The sequence below is a fragment of the Mustela erminea genome, chromosome 15 (genome assembly GCF_009829155.1).
Source record: "Mustela erminea isolate mMusErm1 chromosome 15, mMusErm1.Pri, whole genome shotgun sequence".
In the NCBI taxonomy this organism is placed as follows: domain Eukaryota; kingdom Metazoa; phylum Chordata; class Mammalia; order Carnivora; family Mustelidae; genus Mustela; species Mustela erminea.
In genome coordinates this window covers 36,774,939-36,794,953 of record NC_045628.1, presented here as the reverse complement: position 1 = coordinate 36,794,953, position 20,015 = coordinate 36,774,939, and the positions used below count along the sequence as shown (strand labels likewise).

At 38.2% G+C, this 20,015-nt stretch overlaps 1 protein-coding gene across 1 annotated transcript in view; it reads right to left on the bottom strand.

The window, feature by feature from the left end:
* The window catches only part of KLHL1 (kelch like family member 1), a 396,676-nt gene extending 377,447 nt beyond the window's left edge, over positions 1-19,229 (bottom strand). The window contains 1 exon segment of the mRNA XM_032315139.1: positions 17,951-19,229. Within this exon segment, the coding sequence (XP_032171030.1) occupies positions 17,951-18,450 (500 nt within the window). The 5' untranslated portion in view covers positions 18,451-19,229.
* Between the last annotated feature and the right edge of the window lie 786 nt (positions 19,230-20,015).

Below are 20,015 nucleotides of genomic sequence, written 5' to 3'. Positions count from 1 at the left end.
TCAGAAAAGAGGACATAGCTTATTCTTTTCTGTATCAAGGTAAAGCTCATGGGCAGTATTACAGCTGCTCAAGTTCTGTCAAAGGAGATGCTTCTGTTGCCTCAAGAAAACGTCCCTTGGTGGTCATATGGCAAGACCTTCTGAACTTTCTTTGCAGAAATACTTACTCTAAAACTATTTAGCCTTCTTTTCTTTCTCAGCTGCTGCCATGAGGAAGGCAGCAAAAAATTCAGTGTGAATATTTCATTATTAATTTCTGCAAGGTGTCAGTGGATAACTTCTTAGGCCATAAATCAAACTCAAGAGGTATTTGACTCCAATAAATGATTCAAAGCAAGTTAGAATCAAATTTCTATTCAAAGTATGAATTATCAATAAATGAATAAGTTTATCTTGCTTATAATAGATAAATTTAAGGACAAAATATACCACACAGTGAGCTTTTTGGCTCATAATATTTTCTCATTTAACCATGGTGTTTGAGGATTCGTTGTTTATTTTTTTAATAGCATAATGTATTTCATAATAAGGCTATTACCAGAATTATTTATATATTCCCCATTAATCTACTTATGTGATGTTATCTTGATACCACATTGTCTTAATTATTGTAGTTTCATAACAAGTCTGGAAACCAGGAAGTGTTAGTCTTCAAATTTGTTCATTCTTCTCAAAGTTGTTTTGTTTATTCTATAGCCTTTAAATTTTCAATGGATTTTAGAATAAGTCCCTCACTTTGAACCAAAATAATGCAGAGATTTTCTCAGAGGATGTGTATAATCTATAGATGAACTGGGAAAGAATTGATATCTAAATAATAGTAACTTTTTCAAATCCATGAATATAGTGTATCTGTCCATTATTTAGGTCTTTGAGTTCTATCAGAGTAGCTTTATTGTTTCTAGTGTGTAAGTCTTTCAGAGCTTTTGGTCGTATTTATTATTAAGTATTTCAGACTTTATTGATGTTAATATGAAATTTATTATTTTTATATTTTAAGTTTCCATTCTTCTTTGATATTGTATAGAAATATCATTGATTTTTGTATGCTCATTCTATATCCTGCTTCCTTAAAAAAAGCCATTATTTGCTTTGTAGATTCCATAAATTTTTTCTTTTTTTTTTTTAAAGATTTTATTTATTTATTTGATAGAGCGAGATCACAAGTAGGCAGAGAGGCAGGCAGAGAGAGAGAGGAGGAAGCAGGCTCCCTGTTGAGCAGAGAACCTGATGTGGGACTCGATCCCAGGACCCTGAGACCATGACCTAAAATGAAGGCAGTGGGTTAACCCACTGAGCCACACAGGTGCCCCATTTCTTTCGTATATTCTTTGTTCCAGGTTATATTTTATCTATTATGAATATATTCATGTCAGCTTCCTTTTGATTAGTTTTAGCATGCTATATCTTTTCTACTCTTTTCCTTTTAACAAATATCTGTGTTTATATTAAAAGTGTATTTCTTGCTAGCAGAATAAACTTAGATATGGCTTTTATACAACCTGATAATCTCTGCCTTTTAAGTAGGGATGCATAGAGTAATTCCTTTTAATGTAATTACTGATACAGTTAGGTTGAACACTATAATCATGCTGTATAATTGTGCTGTGTGTTTTCTATTGGTCCCATCTTTGTTCTCATTTCCTCTTTTTATTGAATTAATTAAATAATTTTTATGAGAACACTTTATTTTCTTTGTTGGATTACTAGCTGCTTTTCATTGTTTTGTTATTTAGTTGTTGCTTTGGGATTTATAATATACTTCTGAGACCACCTTCAAATGATATACCATTTCACACCAGTATAATAATCTTGTAGTACTGCGCTTTCATTATAGTAGTTTTATTTGTTTGTTTCACCATCATATATCTTTCAAATGTTCCAGATTTAAATAATTAAAAAATAATTTTTTAAATAATTAAAAAATAATCTTAGTTCTTTACCCATGTAGTTATTATTTCTGGTGGTTTCCATTCCTTGCACCAGCTAGTGCCCTGTCTTTCTGCAATCTGTGCTCTGTCATTTATATATATATATATATATATTTATCTCAGGCGTTATACTTTGTTTTGGTCTAACAGTTTGACACTGATCTCTTCCTGTCTATCATGACCCTATTTAACTACATGAATATACAGAATATGGTTTAACTGCATTAAATACCTTTTCTGCTACAGTTTTGAGTCAGTTTTGATTGCTTTTGCTCCTCATTATGGTCCACGGTTTCCTACTTTTTTGTTGACTAGTTATCTTCAGTTGGATGTCAGACATTGCAAAATTTACCTTGTTTTGTGTGAAATGCTTCTAAATACTTGAATTATTCTTCAACTTTGTTCCAAGGTTCAGTTGATATTATTTGAAAACAGTTTGATAATTTTAGATCTTGCTGTTAAGATTTGTTAAGTGAAACCATGGCACTATTTATTCTAGGGCTAGTCACTTCCTATTACTAGTGTAATAACCCTCCAAATACTGTATCTAATTCCATGAATCATGCCATTCTGATTGTTAGGAACAGGTGTTATTCTCTCTAATTCTGGTATAGTTCTTTCCCGAGACTTGGGTTTTTTCATAAATACATATCTGTCATTATTCTACTGAATACTGATCTGCTGAATATTCATTGGACGCCTCCACAGATTTTGGAGTTTTCTTGTCTTGTGAGATCTCCCTACCTTGGGCTCTTTGGACACAGCTCCATCTCTTCAATGCAGAGTAGTTATCACATTTTTCCTGGTTTCTCCTGGCCTATATCAGTAACTGGAATCTTTTTCAGGGCAGTAAGCTGGAACAATTACAGGGTCTTTTCATTTGCTTTTCACATCTCAAGAATCACTCTCTTTCAGTACCTGAAGTCCAGCATCTTGAAAAATGTTTTGTATATCCTCTTCCTTCCTTCCCCCCCTTTTTTACCCTTTCTTTCTTCATTTGTCTTCTTTCTTTTCCTTCCTTCTTTCATTCTTTGTTGCTGTTTCAGGTAAGAGGGTAGGTCCAGTCCATGTTATTCTGTCTCAGCCAGAGGCAAGTGTTCCAGCTCTTTCATGATAACTTTAATAAAATGATTAGAATATTTTTTGGTCTAGGATTTTTTGGCCTTAATTGCTTTTCCAAAGTCTGTAAATTATATACAGATGATAGGGCCATATTTCCCAGCTATTAACATTTTACTGATCTATCCAAAACCAGAATCATAAACTAATTATAATACAAAAATTTAATGCCTTTTAAGAAAAAAAATACACAAATAAGAGTTTAATACACAAATAAGTGTGTATTTAATCCACTGAGCCACCCAGGCGCCCCATAAGTGTGTATATAAAAATACACAAATAGGGGAGGAGTCAAGATGGCCGAGAAGTAGCAGGCTGAGACTGCTTCAGCTAGCCGGAGATCAGCTAGATAGCTTATCTAAAGATTGCGAACACCTGAAAATCCATCGGCAGATCGAAGAGAAGAAGAACAGCAATTCTGGAAACAGAAAAACAACCACTTTCTGAAAGGTAGGACTGGCGGAGAAGTGAATCCAAAACGACGTGAAGATAGACCCCGGGGGGAGGGGCCGGCTCCCGGCAAGTGACGGAGCAACGGAGCACAAAATCAGGACTTTTAAAAGTCTGTTCCGCTGAGGGACATCGCTCCAGAGGCTAAACCGGGGAGAAGCCCACACGGGGTCAGCATGGCGCAGGTCCCGCAGGGTCACAGAAGGATCTGGGGTGTCTGAGTGTCGCAGAGCTTGCGGGTATTGGAACGGGAAAGCCGGCTACAGAGACAGAGCCGACAGTAAGCTCGCAGCTCGGTGTTACCTTGAACCGGTCGCAGGCTCGGTGAGCTCGGAGCGCGGCCGGAGGTCAGGCAGACGGGAGTAACTGGGCGCTGTTCTCTGAGGGCGCACTGAGGAGTGGGGCCCTGGACGCTCGGCTCCTCCGGGCCGGAGACCAGGAGGCCGCCATTTGTATTCCTGTCCTCCGGAACTCTACGGAAAGCGCTCAGGGAACAAAAGCTCCTGAAAGCAAACCCGAGCGGATTACTCACCCCAGCCCCTGATAAGGGCGGTGCAATTCCGCCTGGGGCAAAGACACTTGAGAATCACTACAACAGGCCCCTCCCCCAGAAGATCATCAAGAAATCCAGCCGAGACCAAGTTCACCTACCGAGGAGTGTGGTTTCAATACCAAGGAGAGCAGCAGAATTCCAGAGGAGGAGAAAGCAAAGCACGGAACTCATGGCTTTTTCCCTGTGATTTTTTTTAGTCTTGCAGTTAATTTAATTTTTTTCTTTTTCATTTTTTGTTTTTTTTCTCGCCTTCTGGTAAAATTTTTTTTTAACTTTTACCTTTTTCTTTTTTAATGTTTTTTAACCAGTGTATCTAATATATATTTTTTCTTTTTTATATTTTTCTTATTTTTTTTTTTTTAATTATTTTCTTTTTTTTTTTTGTTCCTTTTTGAACCTCTTTTTATCCCCTTTCTCCCCCCTCACGATTTGGGATCTCTTCTAATTTTGTTAAAGCATATTTTCCTGGGGTTGTTGCCACCCTTTTAGTATTTTACTTGCTCCTTCATATACTCTTATCTGGATAAAATGACAAGAAGGAAAAATTCAACACAAAAAAAAGAACAAGAAGCAGTACCTAAGGCTAGGGACCTAATTAATACAGACATTGGTAATATGTCAGATCTAGAGTTCAGAATGACAATTCTCAAGGTTCTAGCCGGGCTCGAAAAAGGCATGGAAGATATTACAGAAACCCTCTCGAGAGATATAAAAGCCCTTTCTGGAGAAATAAAAGAACTAAAATCTAACCAAGTTGAAATCAAAAAAGCTATTAATGAGGTGCAATCAAAAATGGAGGCTCTCACTGCTAGGATAAGTGAGGCAGAAGAAAGATTTAGTGATATAGAAGACCAAATGACAGAGAATAAAGAAGCTGAGCAAAAGAGGGACAAACAGCTACTGGACCACGAAGGGAGAATTCGAGAGATAAGTGACACCATAAGACGAAACAACATTAGAATAATTGGGATTCCAGAAGAAGAAGAAAGAGAGAGGGGAGCACAAGGTATACTGGAGAGAATTATTGGGGAGAATTTCCCCAATATGGCAAAGGGAACGAGCATCAAAATTCAGGAGGTTCAGAGAACGCCCCTCAAAATCAATAAGAATAGGCCCACACACCGTCACCTAATAGTAAAATTTACAAGTCTCAGTGACAAAGAGAAAATCCTGAAAGCAGCCCGGGAAAAGAAGTCTGTAACATACAATGGTAAAAATATTAGATTGGCAGCTGACTTATCCACAGAGACCTGGCAGGCCAGAAAGAGGTGGCATGATATTTTCAGAGCACTAAACGAGAAAAACATGCAGCCAAGAATACTATATCCAGCCAGGCTATCACTGAAAATAGAAGGAGAGATTAAAAGCTTCCAGGAAAAACAAAAACTGAAAGAATTAGCCAACACCAAACCAGCTCTAAAAGGGGTCCTCTGAGCAAAGAGAGAGCCTACAAGTGGTAGATCAGAAAGGAACAGAGACCATATACAGTAAGAGTCACCTTAAAGGCAATACAATGGCACTAAATTCATATCTCTCAATAGTTACCCTGAATGTTAATGGGCTAAATGCCCCTGTCAAAAGACACAGGGTATCAGAATGGATAAAAAAACAAAACCCATCTATATGTTGCCTCCAAGAAACTCATTTTAAGCCCGAAGACACCTCCAGATTTAAAGTGAGGGGGTGGAAAAGAATTTACCATGCTAATGGACATCAGAAGAAAGCAGGAGTGGCAATCCTTATATCAGATCAATTAGATTTTAAGCCAAAGACTATAATAAGAGATGAGGAAGGACACTATATCATACTCAAAGGGTCTGTCCAACAAGAAGATCTAACAATTTTAAATATCTATGCCCCCAACGTGGGAGCAGCCAACTATATAAACCAATTAATAACAAAATCAAAGAAACACATCAACAATAATACAATAATAGTAGGGGACTTTAACACTCCCCTCACTGAAATGGACAGATCATCCAAGCAAAAGATCAGCAAGGAAATAAAGGCCTTAAACGACACACTGAACCAGATGGACATCACAGATATATTCAGAACATTTCATCGCAAAGCAACAGAATACACATTCTTCTCTAGAGCACATGGAACATTCTCCAGAATAGATCACATCCTCGGTCCTAAATCAGGACTCAACCGGTATCAAAAGATTGGGATCATTCCCTGCATATTTTCAGACCACAATGCTCTAAAGCTAGAACTCAACCACAAAAGGAAGTTTGAAAAGAACCCAAATACATGGAGACTAAACAGCATCCTTCTAAAGAATGAATGGGTCGGGGCGCCTGGGTGGCTCAGTGGGTTAAGCCGCTGCCTTCGGCTCAGGTCATGATCTCGGGGTCCTGGGATCGAGTCCCGCATCGGGCTCTCTGCTCAGCAGGGAGCCTGCTTCCCTCTTCCCTCTATCTCCCTCTCTGCCTGCCTCTCCATCTGCTTGTGATATCTCTCTGTCAAATAAATAAATAAAATCTTTAAAAAAAAAAAAAAAGAATGAATGGGTCAACTGGGAAATTAAAGAAGAATTGAAAAAATCATGGAAACAAATGATAATGAAAATACAACGGTTCAAAATCTGTGGGACACAACAAAGGCAGTCCTGAGAGGAAAATATATAGCGGTTCAAGCCTTTCTCAAGAAACAAGAAAGGTCTCAGGTACACAACCTAACCCTACACCTAAAGGAGCTGGAGAAAGAATAAGAAAGAAACCCTAAGCCCAGCAGGAGAAGAGAAATCATAAAGATGAGAGCAGAAATCAATGAAATAGAAACCAAAAAAACAATAGAACAAATCAATGAAACTAGGAGCTGGTTCTTTGAAAGAATTAATAAAATTGATAAAACCCTGGCCCGACTTCTCAAAAAGAAAAGAGAAAGGACCCAAATAAATAAAATCATGAATGAAAGAGGAGAGATCACAACTAACACCAAAGAAATACAAACTATAAGAACATACTATGAGCAACTCTACGCCAATAAATTCGACAATCTGGAAGAAATGGATGCATTCCTAGAAACATATAAACTACCACAACTGAACCAGGAAGAAATAGAATGCCTGAACAGAACCATAACCAGTAAGGAGATTGAAACAGTCATTAAAAATCTCCAAACACACAAAAGCCCAGGGCCAGACGGCTTCCCGGGGGAATTCTACCAAACATTTAAAGAAGAACTAATTCCTATTCTCCTGAAACTGTTCCAAAAAATAGAAATGGAAGGAAAACTTCCAAACTCATTTTATGAGGCCAGCATCACCTTGATCCCAAAACCAGACAAGGATCCCATCAAAAAAGAGAGCTATAGACCAATATCCTTGATGAACACAGATGCGAAAATACTCAACAAAATACTAGCCAATAGGATTCAACAGTACATTAAAAGGATTATTCACCACGACCAAGTAGGATTTATTCCAGGGCTGCAAGGTTGGTTCAACATCCGCAAATCAGTCAATGTCATACAACACATCAATAAAAGAAAGAACAAGAACCATATGATACTCTCAATAGATGCTGAAAAAGTATTTGACAAAGTACAGCATCCCTTCCTGATCAAAACTCTTCAAAGTGTAGGGATAGAGGGCACATACCTCAATATCATCAAAGCCATCTATGAAAAACCCACCGCAAATATCATTCTCAATGGAGAAAAACTGAAAGCTTTTCCGCTAAGGTCAGGAACACGGCAGGGATGTCCATTATCACCACTGCTATTCAGCATAGTACTAGAGGTCCTAGCCTCAGCAATCAGACAACAAAAGGAAATTAAAGGCATCCAAATCGGCAAAGAAGAAGTCAAATTATCACTCTTCGCAGATGATATGATACTATATGTGGAAAACCCAAAAGACTCCACTCCAAAACTGCTAGAACTTATACAGGAATTCAGTAAAGTGTCAGGATATAAAATCAATGCACAGAAATCAGTTGCATTTCTCTACACCAACAGCAAGACAGAAGAAAGAGAAATTAAGGAGTCCATCCCATTTACAATTGCACCCAAAACCATAAGATACCTAGGAATAAACCTAACCAAAGAGGCACAGAATCTATACTCAGAAAACTATAAAGTACCATGAAAGAAATTGAGGAAGACACAAAGAAATGGAAAAATGTTCCATGCTCCTGGATTGGAAGAATAAATATTGTGAAAATGTCTATGCTACCTAAAGCATTCTACACATTTAATGCAATTCCTATCTAAGTACCATCCATCATTTTCAAAGAAATGGAACAAAAATTCTAAAATTTATATAGAACCAGAAAAGACCTCGAATAGCCAAAGGGATATTGAAAAAGAAAGCCAACGTTGGTGGCATCACAATTCCGGACTTCAAGCTCTATTACAAAGCTGTCATCATCAAGACAGCATGGTACTGGCACAAAAACAGACACATAGATCAATGGAACAGAATAGAGAGCCCAGAAATAGACCCTCAACTCTACAGTCAACTAATCTTCGACAAAGCAGGAAAGAATGTCCAATGGAAAAAAGACAGCCTCTTCAATAAATGGTGCTGGGAAAATTGGACAGCCACATGCAGAAAAATGAAATTGGACCATTTCCTTACACCACACACAAAAATAGACTCAAAATGGATGAAGGACCTCAATGTGCGAAAGGAATCCATCAAAATCCTTGAGGAGAACACAGGCAGCAACCTCTTCGACCTCAGCCGCAGCAACATCTTCCTAGGAACAACGCCAAAGGCAAGGGAAGCAAGGGCAAAAATGAACTATTGGGATTTCATCAAGATCAAAAGCTTTTGCACAGCAAAGGAAACAGTTAACAAAATCAAAAGACAACTGACAGACTGGGAGAAGATATTTGCAAACGACATATCAGATAAAGGACTAGTGTCCAGAATCTATAAAGAACTTAGCAAACTCAACACCCAAAGAACAAATAATCCAATCAAGAAATGGGCAGAGGACATGAACAGACATTTCTGCAAAGAAGACATCCAGATGGCCAACAGACACATGAAAAAGTGCTCCATATCACTGGGCATCAGGGAAATACAAATCAAAACCACAATGAGATATCACCTCACGCCAGTCAGAATGGCTAAAATCAACAAGTCAGGAAATGACAGATGCTGGCGAGGATGCGGAGAAAGGGGAACCCTCCTACACTGTTGGTGGGAATGCAAGCTGGTGCAGCCACTCTGGAAAACAGCATGGAGGTTCCTCAAAATGTTGAAAATAGAACTGCCCTATGACCCAGCAATTGCACTATTGGGTATTTACCCTAAAGATACAAACGTAGTGATCCTAAGGGGCACGTGCACCCGAATGTTTATAGCAGCAATGTCCACAATAGCCAAACTATGGAAAGAACCTAGATGTCCATCAACAGATGAATGGATCAAGAAGATGTGGTATATATACACAATGGAATACTATGCAGCCATCAAAAGAAATGAAATCTTGCCATTTGCGACAACATGGATGGAACTAGAGCATATCATGCTTAGCGAAATAAGTCAAGCAGAGAAAGACAACTATCATATGATCTCCCTGATAGGAGGAAGTGGTGATGCAACATGGGGGCTTAAGTGGGTAGGAGAAGAATCAATGAAACAAGATGGGATTGGGAGGGAGACAAATCATAAGTGACTCTTAATCTCACAAAACAAACTGAGGGTTGCTGGGGGGAGGGGGTTTGGGAGAAGGGGGTGGGATTATGGACACTGGGGAGGGTATGTGCTTTCGTGAGTGCTGTGAAGTGTGTAAACCTGGTGATTCACAGACCTGTACCCCTGGGGATAAAAACATATGTTTATAAAAAATAAAAAATTAAAAAAAAATACACAAATAACTGTTTAAATCATCAGGGGATCACCAAGTGCCAAATATCTAGGTATTAATTTGTACAAACTTTTCTACTAAAATTACATACGAGTATATCAAATGTAAGATAACTGAAAAAGTGGGAATTGTTTTGAAATTTTATTACAAATGACATAAACAACTCCAAATTTATTTTCAAAATAGTAGAGTTGATGGTTGAATCTCAGAGTTAGAAATTCAGGATGTTTGGTATTCATAAATTTAATAATAATAGATTTTAAAAATATTTTTCCTTCCAAAAGCTATTTTTCCATTTTCTCTGGAGCTCTGATACCTTCAAATATTAACCTAAAGAAACATCTTAGATATTGTAGTAATATTAGAATCTACTAAAGAAACAAAACAAATTGTATACTTTATTGTTGATACAAAGAGGTTTATGGCATTCATCTCTTGAAAAACTATGAAATTGTTGAATTCTTCCTTTCCCAATTCTCTGATATCATAATTTAAGATGTTCCACCAAAATTCAGTCAAGAAAGAAAGTGTTGATTTACATGAGCAAATACCAATGAATACCACTAAGGAAAAAGGTGCCTGGATAACCTACCAGGACACAGTGTCACAAACAATTATGATAAGTTCTCAAACTGGAAGATTTCCTATGAGAATCAGTTATCTGAATTACACTAAGGCCACCAAACGAATGGGAAAGGCCAGATTTAGAGATAACATCAACTGATTCTACTTTATTATTATTGGAAACTTTCAGATCATTTTCAAAAAGCAACATTTCTGTGACATGATCTTCGTCAAAATGATCCACCTCATAGGCTTTGCGTTCAAAACAGATTTTTCTTGGGATCCTAAATTATAGCACACATGCTCTCTGGTCAGGAAAAACTATGTTAAGCTTTCATAAGCATCAATCTGTTTTCAAATTCTGGCCAGAAAAGTCAGCAAAGTACTCAGCCTCAAACTCATATACAGCAACAGCTTTTTGTTGTTATTTTCCTATTTTTGACTTACAAAATCTTCAGATCTTTAATTCTGCTCAGATTTCATGTGTCTGTATCAGAAATTTTCTTCAAAGTTTAGGTAATATTACTTTAAATGTAGAAAGGTAATTAATTATTATTTGGTCCAAACTAGTATGTAAATTCTAGAGCATTTGTTTTACAACTACTACAAAAATATCTGCAGTTATTTTAGATGGTAAAATAAAATCAGTAGAGTCTTGTTACTTAGAGACTCTGTTTAAAATGCTGCACATTTTCATGTCCAGAAACTTGAAACTCTAAAATACACTTCAGATCTCAGTTTTTGGTAAATTTCATAAGAGTTCCTGGTCAAAAACAATGAAATTTGACTTAGAAACACCATCATATAATTAGTCATCAGAAGCATGTTATCCCCCAAATACACAAATTATCTTTTGAGCCTTAGAAAAAAATAAGCCCACATAACAAATATCTGATCAATATTATATTCCACATAAACCACATGCTCATTTTGACTGGACAGGGATTATTTTTAGATTTTTAAAAAATCTTGTTATTTTTAGATTATTTAAACTTGTACCTTAAAGAGGTTAATAATGTAGTCTACAAAGCAGTCAGTAGAAATTCACTAATGAAAAGAAGAAAATCGTTCTTCAATTAGCATGGATTTTTTGTTTGTTATTATTAAAAGTTGCATTTGTCTCATTCTGCACTTACATTCACATCTTTCTCTTAGATGGCTCTGGACTTTGGGGTACGTATAAATCCAAGCAAGTGGTCTCATTTCTTTCTCCCTTATGATCTCCTTAGTTTTCTGAAGCAAACTTGCTTATAGGGGAGGGCACCTGGAAATTGTGGGCTTCTTTAGAAAATAGTTCATAATACTAATAAAGCCATCCTAAAATAAGTAAAAGAAACTCTCCCCAAATAAGGTATCATCTGTTGCTAGTTCCGGTTTAAAAAGTAGTAGACTCTAATATTCAGCCTGAGATGAATAAGCCAAGAAGACATAAAATTGAGTAAAATCATTCCATACTCTTGTCCACTAAAAACTGGGTTTATAGGGAAAATATGAACATGATTTCATTTTAGTGTTCCACAGAAGCATAGAGATAGTCTCTAACCATTTTTAAATTTTCTTTTCCTTTTTGACTGAGGCAAGGCTGATTCCTTTTCATTCCCAACAAATACATGGCTCAGTTTCTCACCAGTGTCCATGACATTTTAATGATTTATGTATGTCTTCTTCTGGTGACAACTTTCTTTATCAGTTTTTTGATTTTCAGAAGCAGATTTTCTTTTTTCTTTCTTTCTTTTTTTTTTTTTAAAGATTTATTTATTTATTTGAGAGAGAGAGAGCACACACATACATGAGTAGGGAGGGAGGCAGAGAGAATCTTAAAGCAGACTCCCCACTGAGCATGGAGTCTCACATGGACCTCAATCACAGGAAGCATGAGATCATGGCCCAAGCTAAAATCAAGAGTTAGACGCTTTACTGACTGAGCCACCCGGGCACCCCAGAAGCAGATTTTCTGTCATAAAGCTCTCTTTCAGATTCCAAAATTAAATTAGTTTTCCATAAGTTATTTCCTCATAGTATTTAATTGTAAAGTAAAATACATGGAATGATCCATACTTCACGAAAAAATTCAGTGTCTTCTAACAGGCTAAAAAAGTCCACTTTCAGTCTTATCAGACATTGTCCATCACTATTATTTTAAGAAGTCTATTTAAAGATTCAAACACAGCCTCATTACAACTAGAATAAGAAAACTGCTTCAGCATAACCTTAGCTATAGCCTCTTTTCTTCTGCTCTGTTTGTTTGTTTAAGCAGAGGAAAAGGAGAATTGGCAAAGTCGTCTTGAACATGATGTCTGGATTTAGATAGGAAGGATCAAAAGTGCAGCTGTACTGCGTAGAAGCCTGTGATTTTGGGGGCACCTGGGTGGCTCAGGGGGTTAAAGCCTCTGCCTTTGGCTCAGGTCAAGATCCCAGGGTCTTGGGATGAAGCCCTGAATCAAGCTCTCTGCTCAGCAGGGAGCCTGCTTCCCCTTCTCTCTCTCTGCCTGCCTCTCTGCCTACTTGTGATCTCTGTCAAATAAATTAATAAAATCTTAAAAAAAAAAAAAAGAAGCCTGTGATTCTGGAAAAATTAATTACCTGTCTATATCTCAGTCTTCTCATCTATGCAATCATTATACCTAAGGGATATATAATTGTGCCAGAATAAAAGGACAGTTCTGAATACTAAGTTGTACAGTATAAATATTCAACATGCTATCTGGCAAATAGGAAGTTCTTACTCAATGTCACTCATTATGATTTTGACAAATATTTACTTACTTAACAGTATTTATTGAGTAACTACTTGCTCTGTTATAGGGACAAAATGATGAGGAAAATAGATATACTCTGTCCCCTGGGCAATTTTTGCTAGAGACAAACAATAAAAACAACATAGATATTAATATATGGTTACAAGGAGAAATTGAAGAAAAAGTAGAGAGCAGTTACTCTAAGACCTTAAAATAAACAGATGTAATAAATTTAAAAATTTTTAAATTAATTTGTCTAGGGGATCAATGAATGCCTCTTTGAGAAAGGTACAAAGCTCTTACTTAAGACATCTAAATGATAAATAAGAATGAACTCAGAAAAGGGTGTATTGAGGGAAGGAGACTATACAAGGGTACAAAATAAGTTTGTAAGGCCCAAAGCTAGAGGAAAATGTTAAGGGAGGACACTGAGTCTGGAAGACAGAGGGTGTTGGGGAGGCTGGTGAGTGAAAGACCTAGATAATAGACAAAGGACAAATCAACCAGAACCTACCTGTGCACAATATGGATTGTGGTCAGACTGGGATGGAAATGCTTTTTTTTTTTAAGGAAAAATAGAAAAGGACATCCAGAGATGTGGTAAAGTATTTCATATTTTTATTCTATAATTTTCACTCACTCCACTATGGAGACTGGATTAGAGGTGGCAAAATTAATGAGGGAAAATGATGCAGATAGCAGTGATAGAAGTTCAGTTGAAAGGGAACATATCATAGAATTATGTACAGACAATGGAGAGATGGAGGGATACTGGACAGAAAGAGGAGGGAACTTTTTTTTTTTTTTAAGATTTATTTTACTTACTTAAGAGACTGACAAAGTGGGGAGGGGCAGACAGAGATGGAGAGAGAGAAAATCCCCACAGACTCCCTGCTGATCCTGGAGCCCAACATGGGGCTCAATCCCAGGATCCTGAGATCATGACCTGAGTGAAAATCAAGCATTAGACGCTTAATCCACTGGACCAACCAGGCACTCCGAGGAGGGAAATTTTTTAAATGAAAGTATCAAGGCTTGATGGAATATTGAAAACGATGGGGAAAAGGATGTTGACAAATATGATCCTGGATTTTTGACTTGCACAACCTAATGCATGGAGAGCTATTCTCTGAGATAAAGAAGGAAACTGAGCATGAGAGGGGGGAGATTATGAGCTCAGTTTTGTACATGTTGTATTTATATTGTGTCTGCAATATCCACACAGTATATTGTGTCAAGCAGAGAGGTAGGTGTGTAAGACCAGAGGTTGAGGGAGGGGAGGGTAGGAGGGGCGGCCCAGATTTTGAGATGCAAATTTAGAAATACAGTTTATGGACAGCAACTGAAACCTTGGAATTTGCTGACTGCATTGTGTGAAAACTAAGAAAACTAACCAAAACAATGAACAGTTGAACATGGCATCTCCTCTTCCACCTACCTTACTACAAACTGCAAGAATATATAAATATTTCCCTCTGGTTCTTAGTTCATTACCTATAGAATTTTGGATTAGAATTATCCACACCACAAATGCATGATAATCTGAATAGCTAGGAAATTACACACTTTCCAACAAAAGTTCAGAACTAAGTAGAGAAAATAAATGACTTAATAACATGGGTCAGGAGCGTATTACTATATGTTAGAATTCTTAACAGTATAATGGTCAAGGTATTAGAATACTGAGATCTGTTTACGTATGCCTAGTAGGGTGGGATAAGATAAAGACTGGGTTTAGACAATCAATTAGTTTACCAGTGTCTTCTTGCTACCTTTATGCTTAAACTCCATTAGAGTTTGACCTTTCCAGAATTTCTAAGATTATGGGTAATTTTCCCCTGAGCATCCTCCAGCAGCTTTTGAACAATAAGTAAAACCAACCAAGCCACTTATACTTGTCTAAAACAATATTCCTAACTAGCATGGGACCAGATGAATAAAAAGAAGATCAGAAAATGAAGAGAAAAGAAAGGGGCCAACTCTTATTTTAGACAAGAAGATTAATTTTGCATATAAGTCAGAACTCATAAAACAAAATGCTAAATATCAAATGTGACATCACAGTAGGGTGATATAATAATGACCCATGTAATTAAAATTATCATGCAGGGTTTATATAATTTATGCACACATTGATCATTATAAACACTATGTAGATTCCCTGCATGTGATGTGATAGACACAAAAGTAAATCCACACTACTGACTATTATACATGATATTCTTCATTCAGTACTTAACTTTGAAAATGCTGTCTCTTCTGAAAGGTCAACCCTATTCTTACCACATATTAAAATTTATACATATATAATCATAATATATATGTAATATCTATATATAGTGACTATCAAGTTTAGTAGCATGGTTTTGATCCATCATGAGCATAGAACCAATGCTTTATGAAGGTTTAGGAACTCATGAAATCCACATTATCAGTGCTGATTTGTCCATTGAGAACTTTAAATTTATCTAAAGGATTTAAGTCTTAATAAGAATTTTAAAATTAAATAAGACCTGATTTTCAGTATTTTATATGTAAGAACTCATAGGACACCCTCATTCCAACAGTAAAGATGGTTTTGGTGGTACTTTCTTATTTTCAGAATTCTTTTCACTTATGACTCTTTGTAAATTAAATCACTGGTACACATTCAAAAGTGAGGGATCAGAAGTTACATTTGATGGGTGTTTTGTCCCTAATTGAGCTATTATTAGTTATTAGTTTTACTTTTTTATTTATTGTAATTTAGCAAAGCAATATTGCATTAGCATTTTCAAATTCTTCAACTCACATGAAAATCTTCAGAAATTACTCATGACAAATATATCTCATTTACTTAAATGTATTTGCTATAAAAGAAATTTTTAAAAAATTATCAAACATTAATATTTCAGATTACATATTGTAAGCTGATTTGAAGACTTTACAAAATTGAAAAAAATGATTTTTATGAACTGTTTGAGTCACAAAAATTTTAGTTTCAATATAGTAATTAGTATATATTTAACTTAAACTTACTTCTTTTAAATATATAAGCTGAATTGCTAAGTGCTTATTTCTGAAAACTGGAAAAAAAAAGAGGTTTTATATTTTCTACATTAAAAGAGGTAAAGGTCAACATATTTTATTGAAATAAGGTCTAAAACTATAATATATAATGAATACATAAATAAAATTACTTTATGGTATTAATGGTACCTAAAGTTGTAACCATTTTGGTAAAATATCTTAATTGAATAATAGATAAACTTTTATTTAGGTCTGCTGTACATGGAAAAAAACTTCATCATACTTGAAAATTTTAAGCTAAACTTCTCCTTCTTTAATAGTTACATTAGGGGCGCCTGGGTCGCTCAGTGGGTTAAAGCCTCTGCCTTTGGCTCAGGTCATGATCCCAGGGTCCTGCGATCGAGTCCCGCATTGGGCTCTCTGCTCACCAGGGAGCCTGCTTCCCTTCCTCTCTCTCTATCTGCCTGCCTCTCTGCCTACTTGTGACCTCTGTCTGTCAAATAAATAAATAAAAATCTAAAAAAAAATAGTTTTACATTATATGAAATGTCTTCGTATATTAGATTATGTTCAAGGCTCCTGAAATTCAAATTCAAATCCATATAATCCACGTAATTGAATATTTTAAGGACAATTTTTTATGTCTTTCACTTCACATTTGTCAACATAATTAAAGAGCACCTGTAGTATTATTTTGCTCTCTGCATTCCTTTTGTGACTTAATGAACTTTATAAGAAGCTGATTCAACCAACCAGAAGTTTAAAAAGTTGTTTCTGCTTCTAATTTGTTATTGAGAGGTAACCGAATTCTATTAACATATCCATTATCATTTTCCTCTGGTTCCTATGTTTCTTCAGTAATGTATTCTGATATCATACGAATTTAAATGCAAATCTTTTCATATCCTCACTATCTGCCAAAAGTAGTAATGATCTAGTGCAGAATAATGAGTCAATTCTCTAAAAATGTAAAACTCAGAAGTTTTATGTGTCTGAAGGTTTTCTGTAAGTCTTGAAAGTAGAACCCTACTCAAAGGATGTAACGGTAGAAATACACAAAATACAAATGTTCACCTGGTACCTAAAGATACACAATCCCACATTTAGCCAACATGCAGAGGGGCTCAGCAACAGTTTAATTCTAAGACTTCAAACAAGGCAAAAGTGAACATGAAATAGGATAAAAAAGGGAAGTTAGGAGAGAATAACGACACTCTGTATCAGGGAAGAAAAAAAGAGAAACTATTGCTGTCCAGTGGCCTCATTTGTCCAATTCCTCAGTCCTGGAATATAGATTCAAGACACAGGGATTCTGAATAACACACTAAGTCAGTTTCTAGGCCCATTCAAGAGATCCTTCTGGATGGTGTTGAAAGCAAGTTTCCACCTTGCATCAGATCACTGGAAGACCGATGTGATATAATGACAAAAGATGACAGAAGAATACCATCATCTCAGACATATGAGAACCTCTCCACTTAGAGATTTACCCAAATGAATATATATTCAATTTGTGATTACAACTCTGAAAACTTGCAAAAAGAAAAAAAAAATAGATGAATAAGCCAGTAAAAATGAATTAGCAAACTTCTAGTGAGATTACAACTTGGGTAATAAAAACCAAGCTGTCCTCTCTCAATCAGAATTTTCAAACTGAAAAATTTTAAGCTTAGTAACTACCAAAGCACACCGCGGGGGGCGGGGGGGGGGCGAGTGGAAATTGGGAGATGCTAGATGCCCCATGGGGACTGACTGTACCTGTGTCCACATCCTTCACCTGTTGCCTGGCTTGAGTTGGCCGGCTCCACTTTGAGCTCTTGCAGGACCAGCCCTTTATCGTGTGGTCCAGGAAAGTCCATGCCTGGCACCTCCTCCTCCTCTAGAGACTCCACGTAGAAGAGAGTCCTGGCTGGCTGTTGGGTGCCTTGCCCGGGCGCCCCTTGCTGCAGCCTTGTGGCCACTGGCAGCAAGGTGCCATTCAGTGGGTTAAAGGAAGAGGAGGAAGAGGACGGGGAGGACGACGAAGAAGAGGAGGAAGAGGAAGGCTTCTTCCAGAAAGTGCTCACGCTGCTCTTCTCTTGGCTTTTGAGCAGGCGGCTCTGGCTGGGTCCCCAGTGCTCGAAGCTGCCGCTGCCGTCCTGTTGCAGGCAACCGCCCCCCGCCGGGCCGCCGGGGGCCGGCGACGGGTGACTGAAGAGTTTCCAGCGGAGTCGCAGGATGTGCTTCACATCGAAGTCTTTCCGCCCAGAGCCTGACATGCTTGACGCAAGAAGGCAGAGAGATCTCGCCGGGCGCGGTAGTAGACGGGCCAGCTGGTGGGGGAGGCCAGCAGAGCCGGGGGTCGGGAAGGAGGAGGAGGAGGAGGACTGCTCCCTCCGCACCCCCGGAGCACACGCTGCGAGGCGGGATGCGCGCCCTGCTAGGCAACCACCAGAGCGCGGACAGCACAGCCGCGCGGCTCAGCGGCGGTCAGGTCCGGAAGGACCCGCGCGTGGGGAGCCCACCGGCCGTGAACAGAGGCAGGAGCCGAACGCAGAGGGCAGAGATTCCTCGATCCGCGCGCGGGTGCCCCGTGGTTACGGCAGGGAGGGACGACCCGGGTGATGGAGGTGCGCGAAGATGGGAGGTCTGCGCGCTCCGAAGCCCGGGAGGCGGCGGCAGCTGGATACACCTCCCTGGGATGCACCCGTGACAGAGCCTCTGTCGGGAAGGGTCGGCTCTCCTGTCCTTGCAGCTCAGAGTTCAGTGCCTGGAGAGCGCAGAGAGAGAAAGAGCCCCAAGTCGCGAAGAAGCGCACCCCTTAGTCTTCTCCGGTGCACCTGCGCCCCTGTCCCTGGCCTCTCTGAGGATGCTCTGAGAGCTCGTCTTGTTTCTTTGAGAAAGTCAGATGGCTTCTGCAAGGCGAGAAGGGGTGGTTTTATATAGTCAGTCTATAAAAGAGAAGAACAGATATTCCAGAAAATATAGGGAGGCAGAAGGAAAAGCCCGCCCGTGAAGCTGTCAAGGTCCTCACAGTACAATTTTCTCTCTGCCTCAGCGCCTCCTCCTCCCTTGCAAGTGACGCAGATGTGCACTGGGGCCTATACGGAGAGATGGAGGGAGGGAGGGAAGGCTTCAATCTTCTTTATGCAAGTGAGTCTGCCGCTCTTATTGTCCCCTTGCTAGGTCCTGTCACCTTTTTTCATCCCCTTTCCTCACTACATTACAGTATAGCAATAAAAGTAAAGCAAACAGGCATTATGTTTTAGCATTAGTAAACACCAAACATGAATCATGGCAGCGTAAACTTAATAGGCTGCCATCGGTTTGCAGGTTGCAGGTTAATGGCTTGAATTATTTAATAAACCGCATCCTTTAACCTTTCGCCTTAGTTTCCCTGTAGTGAGACACAGAAGAAACAGTGATGCTGGCGTCAAAGTGTGATAATGCCACCATTCTGACACTTACATTGTGATTCTGCCATTAATACACTCGGGCAGCGCTTCACCCTGGGGGCCAGAGGCACACAGTAGAAATTGGAAGATGGGCATCTGAGCACAGGGGATGACTTTTGCAAAATCAGTGCATTTGGTGTGTAGCCTTAGAATGAAAGCTGTTGTCGGTGTAAGCCAAGCAGTGGAATAAAATGATAAAGAGAATTTTAAGGTATAACCTTCCAGTGCATAAATCATGATACTGAATGCATAGAAGAGTTTAGGCAATGAACAAATGTATCCAACGGCTACGACTGTCCTGCCAAAATCTCCTGTTTGAAGAGAGGAAGATGTGTTTTGCTTTATACCTATATTTAGAATGATGAGGATTATGATGGCCTTCTAACTAT